Raw genomic sequence first — 12500 nt, forward strand, 5'->3', positions numbered from 1 at the left:
GTCTACGCTGCTGTATTTTAACATCGGTTATTATAGGAATGGAACACAAAGGGCAGGTCTACGCTGCTGTATTTTAACATCGGTTATTATAGGAATGGAACACAAAGGGCAGGTCTACGCTGCTGTATTTTAACATCAGTTATTATAGGAATGGAACACAAAGGGCAGGTCTACGCTGCTGTATTTTAACATCGGTTATTATAGGAATGGAACACAAAGGGCAGGTCTACGCTGCTGTATATGTGCGTGCGTGCGTGCGTGCGTGCGTGCGTGCGTGCGTGCGTGCGTGCGTGCGTGCGTGCGTGCGTGCAATCACTGCACGTGTGTGTTAGCTTGTAGGTCTGCTATTTTTGAAAAATCGTGAAAATGTGGCACGGATCTTTGAATGTATATTCTTTCACAGCGAACGTTTTAACTCAAATCTTTGCTTCTGGGGGGGTCCCTGGAACAACATATTTTCAGATGGGGGTCGGCGGCCAAATACATATAATTTTTGGGGGTCCTTGACATGAAATATTGAGCACCACTGATACAGAAACATGAGGTATTTCAGAAACCTCTCAGGATTTAGAAGATTTTTTTTTTTTAAATGTTGACGTCAGGTCTAAATGGGCCAACAGGGTTACCTGTGTGTAGACTCCAGGGAAGTTGACCGCTCCACACGTCTCCCCCCAGCTGACGATCCCCCACAGGTAGGACACTCCCAGGTGGTCCTCACACACCAGGGGACCCCCGCTGTCCCCCTGGCACGAGTCCACACTGCCGTCCAGATCACCTGAACACAAACATGCATTATAGTCCAGTAATAATGTTATTTGACCTCTAACTAATTGCAAAAAAAACCCAAACTCAACTGATTTTGCAAAATGTGATGATGTCAGCTATGGCCAAATTTAGCCCAATGAGGAATGCTTGGAATGGATTCAGCATCATGAAAACCCCCTAGTTTGATATGTCACATGCTACTCTAAGCATAAGGAGATTTAGAAAAGATTACCTTATAATAGGATGTCAATGGTGGCCATACTGTACAGGCCATTTTCAATACTTTCCCCTCAGACAATTCCAGGCAACTTTTTTTTCTGTTGTTCAGGATATATTGAAGATGCAAAATCAGCTGAGTTCGTTTTTTTTGCAATTAGTTAGAGGTTGATCCTGTATTTTCCATAGATTTCCTGTACTATTACTAACACACTGCATTACTCTGAGTCTAGTCTGGCGTTACCAGACTGTGGCCTCTCTGTTTCCAAACGCTTCCATCATACAGTCTGGAGCAGCGGAGGAGCTGTCATGAGTAAACTATAAAGCGGAAGTGGAGCCTCCTCGCCACTTCCGTTTCGTCTTTACAGTCGCGCACATTTATCCTAATATAAATAGAAAACATCTAAGCGTGTATAGCTTGTTGCTTAGCAGAAACGGAAATAAAAAAATAACCTCTAAAGATATTTTAAAATATATTTTCGTGAGCTTCCGTTACTACTCAGCTCATGGGGCTGTAGGTCCAGACTCTATATAGCATTCCTTACTCAGCTCATGGGGCTGTAGGTCCAGCTCATGGGGCTGTAGGTCCAGCTCATGGGGCTGTAGGTCCAGACTCTATATAGCATTCCTTACTCAGCTCATGGGGCTGTAGGTCCAGACTCTATATAGCATTCCTTACTCAGCTCATGGGGCTGTAGGTCTAGACTCTATATAGCATTCCTTACTCAGCTCATGGGGCTGTAGGTCCAGACTCTATATAGCATTCCTTACTCAGCTCATGGGGCTGTAGGTCTAGACTCTATATAGCATTCCTTACTCAGCTCATGGGGCTGTAGGTCGAGACTATATAGCATTCGGAGATTGTGGAATAGTTGTCTGGCTACGCAAGACTAACCCTGAACACCAACACTCTGGTCTGAAGCTTCCTACCTGCACACATCATTCCAGGTCTGAAGCTTCCTACCTGCACACATCATTCCAGGTCTGAAGCTTCCTACCTGCACACATCATTCCAGGTCTGAAGCTTCCTACCTGCACACATCATTCCAGGTCTGAAGCTTCCTACCTGCACACATCATTCCAGGCATGAAGCTTCCTACCTGCACACATCATTCCAGGCATGAAGCTTCCTACCTGCACACATCATTCCAGGCATGAAGCTTCCTACCTGCACACATCATTCCAGGCATGAAGCTTCCTACCTGCACACATCATTCCAGGCATGAAGCTTCCTACCTGCACACATCATTCCAGGCATGAAGCTTCCTACCTGCACACATCATTCCAGGCATGAAGCTTCCTACCTGCACACATCATTCCAGGCATGAAGCTTCCTACCTGCACACATCATTCCAGGCATGAAGCTTCCTACCTGCACACATCATTCCAGGCATGAAGCGCTGTTTGTAGTATCTCTGACAGTCTGGGATGAGAAACACGTTGGCCCACAGCAACACGTCAGCTCCCTTCCCCGCTGAGCGCACGCACGCACACACACACACACACACACACGCACGCACGCACACACGCACGCACGCACGCACGCACGCACGCACGCACGCACGCACGCGCGCGCGCACACGCACGCACGCACATGCACATGCACATGCACACACACACACACACACACAAAATAAAAACTAAGACTAAATATATTGACAATTTCGTCAACAAATATAAACTAGACATACATAGGCCAATGTAGGTCTATGTAGGTTTCACCCTCCATTAGACAGGTATCAACCTTTTTTCGTACCTTTGTTGCGTATCCATAGAGATGCTACATGAGGTATATTCGTACCTTTGTTGCGTCTCCATAGAGAAGCTACAGGGGGTATTTTCGTACCTTTGTCGCGTCTCCATAGAGATGCTACAGGGGGTATTTCCGTACCTTTGTTGCGTCTCCATAGAGATGCTACAGGGGGTATTTTCGTACCTTTGTCGCGTCTCCATAGAGATGCTACAGGGGGTATTTTCGTACCTTTGTTGCGTCTCCATAGAGATGCTACATGAGGTATATTCGTACCTTTGTCGCGTCTCCATAGAGATGCTACAGGGGGTATTTCCGTACCTTTGTTGCGTCTCCATAGAGATGCTACAGGGGGTATTTCCGTACCTTTGTTGCGTCTCCATAGAGATACTACAGGGGGTATTTTCGTACCTTTGTCGCGTCTCCATAGAGATGCTACAGGGGGTATTTTCGTAACTTTGTCGCGTCTCCATAGAGATGCTACATGAGGTATATTCGTACCTTTGTTGCGTCTCCATAGAGATGCTACAGGGGGTATTTTCGTACCTTTGTCGCGTCTCCATAGAGATGCTACAGGGGGTATTTCCGTACCTTTGTTGCGTCTCCATAGAGATGCTACAGGGGGTATTTTCGTACCTTTGTCGCGTCTCCATAGAGATGCTACAGGGGGTATTTTCGTACCTTTGTTGCGTCTCCATAGAGATGCTACAGGGGGTATTTCCGTACCTTTGTTGCGTCTCCATAGAGATACTACAGGGGGTATTTTCGTACCTTTGTCGCGTCTCCATAGAGATGCTACAGGGGGTATTTCCGTACCTTTGTCGCGTCTCCATAGAGATGCTACAGGAGGTATTTTCGTACCTTTGTTGCGTCTCCATAGAGATGCTACAGGGGGTATTTCTGTAACTTTGTTGCGTCTCCATAGAGATGCTACAGGGGGTATTTCCGTACCTTTGTTGCGTCTCCATAGAGATGCTACAGGGGGTATTTCCGTAACTTTGTTGCGTCTCCATAGAGATACTACAGGAGGTATTTTCATACCTTTGTTGCGTCTCCATAGAGATGCTACAGGGGGTATTTCCGTACCTTTGTCGCGTCTCCATAGAGATGCTACAGGGGGTATTTCCGTACCTTTGTCGCGTCTCCATAGAGATGCTACAGGGGGTATTTCCGTAACTTTGTTGCGTCTCCATAGAGATGCTACAGGGGGTATTTTCGTACCTTTGTCGCGTCTCCATAGAGATGCTACAGGGGGTATTTCCGTACCTTTGTTGCGTCTCCATAGAGATGCTACAGGGGGTATTTTCGTACCTTTGTCGCGTCTCCATAGAGATGCTACAGGGGGTATTTTCGTACCTTTGTTGCGTCTCCATAGAGATGCTACATGAGGTATATTCGTACCTTTGTCGCGTCTCCATAGAGATGCTACAGGGGGCATTTCCGTACCTTTGTTGCGTCTCCATAGAGATGCTACAGGGGGTATTTCCGTACCTTTGTTGCGTCTCCATAGAGATACTACAGGGGGTATTTTCGTACCTTTGTCGCGTCTCCATAGAGATGCTACAGGGGGTATTTCCGTACCTTTGTCGCGTCTCCATAGAGATGCTACATGAGGTATTTTCGTACCTTTGTTGCGTCTCCATAGAGATGCTACAGGGGGTATTTCCGTACCTTTGTTGCGTCTCCATAGAGATGCTACAGGGGGTATTTCCGTAACTTTGTTGCGTCTCCATAGAGATACTACAGGAGGTATTTTCGTACCTTTGTTGCGTCTCCATAGAGATGCTACAGGGGGTATTTCCGTACCTTTGTTGCGTCTCCATAGAGATGCTACAGGGGGTATTTCCGTACCTTTGTTGCGTCTCCATAGAGATGCTACATGAGGTATTTTCGTACCTTTGTTGCGTCTCCATAGAGATGCTACAGGGGGTATTTTCGTACCTTTGTTGCGTCTCCATAGAGATACTACAGGGGGTATTTCCGTACCTTTGTTGCGTCTCCATAGAGATGCTACAGGGGGTATTTCCGTACCTTTGTTGCGTCTCCATAGAGATGCTACAGGGGGTATTTCCGTACCTTTGTTGCGTCTCCATAGAGATGCTACAGGGGGTATTTTCGTACCTTTGTTGCGTCTCCATAGAGATGCTACAGGGGATATTTCCGTACCTTTGTTGCGTCTCCATAGAGATGCTACAGGGGGTAATTCCGTACCTTTGTTGCGTCTCCATAGAGATGCTACAGGGGGTATTTCCGTACCTTTGTTGCGTCTCCATAGAGATACTACAGGGGGTATTTCCGTACCTTTGTTGCGTCTCCATAGAGATGCTACAGGGGGTATTTCCGTACCTTTGTTGCGTCTCCATAGAGATACTACAGGGGGTATTTCCGTACCTTTGTTGCGTCTCCATAGAGATGCTACAGGGGGTAATTCCGTACCTTTGTTGCGTCTCCATAGAGATGCTACAGGGGGTATTTCCGTACCTTTGTTGCGTCTCCATAGAGATGCTACAGGGGGTATTTCCGTACCTTTGTTGCGTCTCCATAGAGATGCTACAGGGGGTATTTCCGTACCTTTGTTGCGTCCCCACCCAGAGATGCTACAGGGGGTATTTTCGTACCTTTGTTGCGTCCCCACCCAGAGATGCTACAGGAGTGGTTAGCGTTGAACAGCTCGGTGCTCCAGGGCACACAGACGGCGGTGACCGCTGGGTTGTCCAGGAAACACGTGTCCTTGCCCGGCAGCTTCTCCAACTCCACCAGCGCGATGTCGTTCTCGTACGTAGCGGGGTTGTATCTGGACACCAGAGTATAATAATAACAGTTATTAATAACTCTATTAAATAGAGCGTCGCAGTCCCGCCCCCTTTCATGACGACGCCAGGCCCAGTCCCGCCCCCTTTCATGACGACGCCAGGCCCAGTCCCGCCCCCTTTCATGACGACGCCAGGCCCAGTCCCGCCCACTTTCATGACGACGCCAGGCCCAGGAAATAATTTCCAATGCATTTTTCCTCATAGACAATTTTTTTCCCAAAAGTATTTATTCAAAGACCTTTTAGTTGTGACAACAAACACAATATTTTGGACCAAACAAATAATTATAAAGAACAACAAAAAAAGTGTTTTTTTTCTTCTTTCTAATTATTTGTTCGGCCCAAAACATTGTGTTTGTTGTCATGATTTGTCACGACAAGAGTTGGCTTTGTCCGACAGACAGGTACCTGGGGTGGATGTGACAGACAGGTACCTGGGGTGGATGTGACAGACAGGTACCTGGGGTGGATGTGGATGGATTCAACTGGTACTATATCCGTTGTTTGCTGGGCTTTCTTCTTCCTCCATAAAGAAATCTTCACAGCAAAAAAACGAGGGTCCTGGCTGGAAATAATAATATTAATATTGTTATTACTTGTGCAAGCAGAGCGCGCAAGTAATAGTTTTCGTTTTCGTATGTCGCCGTTTGATGCGTATGCGCCGTGCCAGCGTATGACGTAATGACTACTTGTGCTTGATATGGCAGTGGTGTCAGATTACATACATGCATTACCTTTAATCCTCCCGACACTAAAACATATCGTCATTACGTCACCATCGCAAACCAATTACACCCTGGCATTGGGTCCTTTAATCCACATCTTTATTACGTCATCATTGAGAGCTAGTTGTACCAGTTATACCCTGACGTCATTATGCTGCTACGATACATACGCATCAAACGGGGCATACGCAAAGTAACCACATACGTCTAATCAACTTACAAATTACATATACATAGAGGCATTTCCTAGAAACTTTTACCATACTTCACAATACTACTTTTTTACCTCCAAAAACTAGGTACGTAGCAAATAGCTAAACCTAATAATTCAATATTTCAAACGTTCTTTCACAGAGAAGCTGAGATTTGACAGTTTGTAGCGGTCGACAGTACTTGCACGCTCTGCTTGCGCACTAGTAGGCCATTTATGGCCTACTAGTGTGCAACAAGCAAGTAGGCTAGTGTGCAACAAGCAAGTAGGCTAGTGTGCAACAAGCAAGTAGGCTAGTGTGCAACAAGCAAGTAGGCTAGTGTGCAACAAGCAAGTAGGCTAGTGTGCAACAAGCAAGTAGGCTAGTGTGCAACAAGCAAGTAGGCACTGGACAGAGTGCACTTCTAGTTATTATTATTATTACCACCAGTAAGACGCCCTGAGGGAGAGAAGCGACCTCACCCTAAAGGTCGCTGAAACAACAGGTCTGGGAATGTCCATATATGGACTTTTTTTATTGATGTTTTGGGGCCAGGTGGGACATACAATGTGTGCTAATTAGTAAGGCCAGGTGGGGCCTCTGGCCAGCCCAGGTAGGGCCCAGGCCTGTTGAGAACTCTAGTTTCCGCCGGCTTCCGGGCGCGGCTGCACTAATACCTTTGGGGGGTCTAGACTTTAAATGGACAGGTATCAGTCAAAAGGGTTAATAAAAGTGCCTTTCTGTGTGGAGTTAGCATGTTCTCCCCGTGTCCCCTAGGGTAGGTACCCTCACATGTTCTCCCCGTGTCCCCTAGGGTAGGTACCCTCACATGTTCTCCCCGTGTCCCCTAGGGTAGGTACCCTCACATGTTCTCCCCGTGTCCCCTAGGGTAGGTACCCTCACATGTTCTCCCCGTGTCCCCTAGGGTAGGTACCCTCACATGTTCTCCCCGTGTCCCCTACGGTAGGTACCCTCACATGTTCTCCCTGTGTCCCCTAGGGTAGGTACCCTCACATGTTCTCCCCGTGTCCCCTAGGGTAGGTACCCTCACATGTTCTCCCCGTGTCCCCTACGGTAGGTACCCTCACATGTTCTCCCTGTGTCCCCTAGGGTAGGTACCCTCACATGTTCTCCCCGTGTCCCCTAGGGTAGGTACCCTCACATGTTCTCCCCGTGTCCCCTAGGGTAGGTACCCTCATATGTTCTCCCCGTGTCCCCTAGGGTAGGTACCCTCACATGTTCTCCCCGTGTCCCCTAGGGTAGGTACCCTCACATGTTCTCCCCGTGTCCCCTAGGGTAGGTACCCTCACATGTTCTCCCCGTGTCCCCTAGGGTAGGTACCCTCACATGTTCTCCCTGTGTCCCCTAGGGTAGGTACCCTAACATGTTCTCCCTGTGTCCCCTAGGGTAGGTACCCTCACAAAAAACATGCAGTAATCCTGGTCTCTAAACTCCCCTGCCTCCCCCTGGCCAGCCGGGGCGCCTGATGGAGGGGAAAGGAACTGGTTGGAATAACGTGTTACTTGTCAGGTGTAAAGGAGCGATTTGGACTCCTCATGCATGAAGGAAGCATGAGGTCAGTCCGTTGCTCTCCCCATGTTGGGGACACGTCGCACTGTGATGCGTTTGACCTTGTAGATCGGCTATTTTTTGCTACGAAAATAATATGCCATGTGGCCCCTCTGGAGTGATTGTGGAAATATAGTGGCCCTCTGGAGCGATTGTGGAAATATAGTGGCCCTTTGGAGCGATTGTGGAAATATAGTGGCCCTCTGGAGTGAGTGTGGAACTATAGTGGCCCTCTGGAGTGAGTGTGGAACTATAGTGGCCCTCTGGAGTGAGTGTGGAACTATAGTGGCCCTCTGGAGTGAGTGTGGAACTATAGTGGCCCTCTGGGGTGATTGTGGAACTATAGTGACCCTCTGGAGTGAGTGTGGAACTATAGTGGCCCTCTGGAGTGAGTGTGGAACTATAGTGGCCCTCTGGAGTGAGTGTGGAACTATAGTGGCCCTCTGGAGTGAGTGTGGAACTATAGTGGCCCTCTGGAGTGAGTGTGGAACTATAGTGGCCCTCTGGAGTGAGTGTGGAAATATAGTGGCCCTCTCCATCATCAAAGTTGCCCACCCCTGTACTAGCCCATTCTGACCTGAGATCAGATTCTAAAAATGTCTTCTACATCCTGACAGTTTTCTGAAAAAGCTATGTTTCTGTGTCAGTGGTTTTTCGATTTTTCAAAAATAGCAGATCTACAAGCTCATAGCGCGCCACCGAGTGGCGCGCTATGAGCTTGTAGATCTGCTATTTTTCAATAGCTAAAGCATAACATAATGCTAACACCAAAAGGGGTTTGTGTGTGTAGTGTACTATAGTGTATACTGGATGTATGTACTGTGGTAGTACTAGTGTATCGTGTATACTGGGTGTATAAGTACGGTACCTGACGCAGTGAGCGGCCGTCAGGACCCAGCAGCCTCCGATGTACGCTCCTCCACAATTTATCTTCCTTCTCTCCTCGATAGCAACCTGCCACTGGATCTGAGTCTACAGACAGACAGACAGACAGACAGACAGACAGACAGACAGACAGACAGACGGTCAGGCGGTCAGGCGGACAGACGGACAGACGGTCAGACGGTCAGACGGTCAGACGGTCAGACAGACAGACGGACAGACAGACAGACAGACAGACAGACAGACAGACAGACAGACGGTCAGGCGGTCAGGCGGTCAGGCGGTCAGGCGGTCAGGCGGTCAGACAGACAGACAGACGGACAGACAGACAGACAGACGGACAGACGGACAGACGGTCAGACGGTCAGACGGTCAGACGGTCAGACGGTCAGACAGACAGACAGACAGACGGTCAGACGGTCAGACAGACAGACAGACAGACAGACAGACAGACAGACAGACAGACAGACAGACAGACAGACAGACAGACAGACAGACAGACAGACAGACAGACAGACAGACAGACAGCTCACTGGTTTTGCTGGTATTCCTCCCACAACTCTTTTAACCCTGGTCGAAGGTCGAATGTTCTCCTCTTCGTCGTCTTCGACATCCTTGTTTGGGATTCCACACGATTCCAACTTTGACTCTATAGCCAGTCTGTTCTTGAGGATCTCTGTAGCACGCACGCACGCACACACACACACACGCACGCACGCACGCACGCATGCACGCACGCACGCACGCACGCACACATGCGCACGCACGCACGCACACGCATGCGCACACACACACACACATATATATATATGGTGTATTTATTGATAGACGATGTAAAACTACATACCAAGGCCCTCATTTATCAACTCGGCGTTCGCCAAAATATAGGTGCACGCCGAAATTACCACAATTTTCGGCATTTACCATTTCCGCAAAACCTTGAACTTGAACGTGAGCCAGGACAAAAATCACGTCAGGTCGGGAGTAGGCTTTGTCCTCAGCTGTGTTTCTGTCGTACACAAGCGGAGCAGCATTGACTGACCTGCTGACAGGCTGTCACAGGCATCTGAACATATGACATGCTGTCACAGGCATCTGAACATATGACATGCTGTCACAGGCATCTGAACATATGACATGCTGTCACAGGCATCTGAACATATGACATGCTGTCACAGGCATCTGAACATATGACATGCTGTCACAGGCATCTGAACATATGACATGCTGTCACAGGCATCTGAACATATGACATGCTGTCACAGGCATCTGAACATATGACAGGCTGTCACAGGCATCTGAACATATGACATGCTGTCACAGGCATCTGAACATATGACAGGCTGTCACAGGCATCTAAACATATGACATGCTGTCACAGGCATCTGAACATATGACATGCTGTCACAGGCATCTGAACATATGACATGCTGTCACAGGCATCTGAACATATGACATGCTGTCACAGGCATCTGAACATATGACATGCTGTCACAGGCATCTGAACATATGACAGGCTGTCACAGGCATCTGAACATATGACAGGCTGTCACAGGCATCTGAACATATGACAGGCTGTCACAGGCATCTGAACATATGACATGCTGTCACAGGCATCTGAACATATGACAGGCTGTCACAGGCATCTGAACATATGACAGGCTGTCACAGGCATCTAAACATATGACAGGCTGTCACAGGCATCTGAACATATGACAGGCTGTCACAGGCATCTAAACATATGACAGGCTGTCACAGGCATCTGAACATATGACAGGCTGTCACAGGCATCTAAACATATGACATGCTGTCACAGGCATCTAAACATATGACATGCTGTCACAGGCATCTAAACATATGACATGCTGTCACAGGCATCTAAACATATGTTCTCACTCCTACAATGTACAAAACGAATAATACATGTGAAACAAATATATTTTGTAATGGCATGTCATATGAAATTGGTAGGATATTTCCAAGTGTGCAAGCAATTAAAATCGCGCCCTCCCACCCACCCCCCCTGGAGTAGTTATTTATTATATAACGTAAAATACATACCATGTGTCGGTGAAACCCCTGCAGACAAGGGGGAAAAACAAACAACAACAGAATCATCAGATGTCATATCGCCATACTGTCATATTGTCATATCACCATACCGTCATATTGTCATATCACCATACTGTCATATTGTCATATCACCATACAGTCATATTGTCATATCACCATACAGTCATATTGTCATATCACCATACTGTCATATTGTCATATCACCATACAGTCATATTGTCATATCACCATACAGTCATATTGTCATATCACCATACTGTCATATTGTCATATCACCATACAGTCATATTGTCATATCACCATACAGTCATATTGTCATATCACCATACAGTCATATTGTCATATCACCATACAGTCATATTGTCATATCACCATACTGTCATATTGTCATATCACCATACAGTCATATTGTCATATCACCATACTGTCATATTGTCATATCACCATACAGTCATATTGTCATATCACCATACTGTCATATTGTCATATCACCATACAGTCATATTGTCATATCACCATACTGTCATATTGTCATATCACCATACAGTCATATTGTCATATCACCATACAGTCATATTGTCATATCACCATACTGTCATATTGTCATATCACCATACAGTCATATTGTCATATCACCATACAGTCATATTGTCATATCACCATACTGTCATATTGTCATATCACCATACTGTCATATTGTCATATCACCATACAGTCATATTGTCATATCACCATACTGTCATATTGTCATATCACCATACTGTCATATTGTCATATCACCATACAGTCATATTGTCATATCACCATACTGTCATATTGTCATATCACCATACAGTCATATTGTCATATCACCATACTGTTATATTGTCATATCACCATACAGTCATATTGTCATATCACCATACAGTCATATTGTCATATCACCATACAGTCATATTGTCATATCACCATACAGTCATATTGTCATATCACCATACTGTCATATTGTCATATCACCATACAGTCATATTGTCATATCACCATACAGTCATATTGTCATATCACCATACTGTCATATTGTCATATCACCATACAGTCATATTGTCATATCACCATACAGTCATATTGTCATATCACCATACAGTCATATTGTCATATCACCATACAGTCATATTGTCATATCACCATACAGTCATATTGTCATATCACCATACAGTCATATTGTCATATTGTCATATCGCCATACTGTCATATTGTCATATCACCATACAGTCATATTGTCATATCACCATACTGTCATATTGTCATATCACCATACTGTCATATTGTCATATCACCATACAGTCATATTGTCATATCACCATACTGTCATATTGTCATATCGCCATACTGTCATATTGTCATATCACCATACAGTCATATTGTCATATCACCATACTGTCATATTGTCATATCACCATACTGTCATATTGTCATATCACCATACAGTCATATTGTCATATCACCATACTGTCATATTGTCATATCACCATACTGTC

The 12500-nt window shown here is 46.2% G+C and overlaps 1 protein-coding gene across 1 annotated transcript in view; it reads right to left on the reverse strand.

Moving 5' to 3' along the window:
- LOC306918014 (complement factor I-like) overlaps positions 1-12500 on the reverse strand; it is a 22296-nt gene that overhangs the window by 2589 nt on the left and 7207 nt on the right. The window contains exons 7-13 of the mRNA XM_079530914.1: positions 10972-10989; positions 9444-9586; positions 8897-9000; positions 6004-6108; positions 5350-5525; positions 2354-2455; positions 627-775 (exon numbers count right to left, since the gene is read on the reverse strand). Of these exons, the coding sequence (XP_079387040.1) occupies positions 627-775; positions 2354-2455; positions 5350-5525; positions 6004-6108; positions 8897-9000; positions 9444-9586; positions 10972-10989 (797 nt within the window). The remainder of the gene's footprint in view (positions 1-626; positions 776-2353; positions 2456-5349; positions 5526-6003; positions 6109-8896; positions 9001-9443; positions 9587-10971; positions 10990-12500) is intronic.

Source organism: Electrona antarctica (genome assembly GCF_951216825.1).
Source record: "Electrona antarctica genome assembly, contig: scaffold_680, whole genome shotgun sequence".
In the NCBI taxonomy this organism is placed as follows: domain Eukaryota; kingdom Metazoa; phylum Chordata; class Actinopteri; order Myctophiformes; family Myctophidae; genus Electrona; species Electrona antarctica.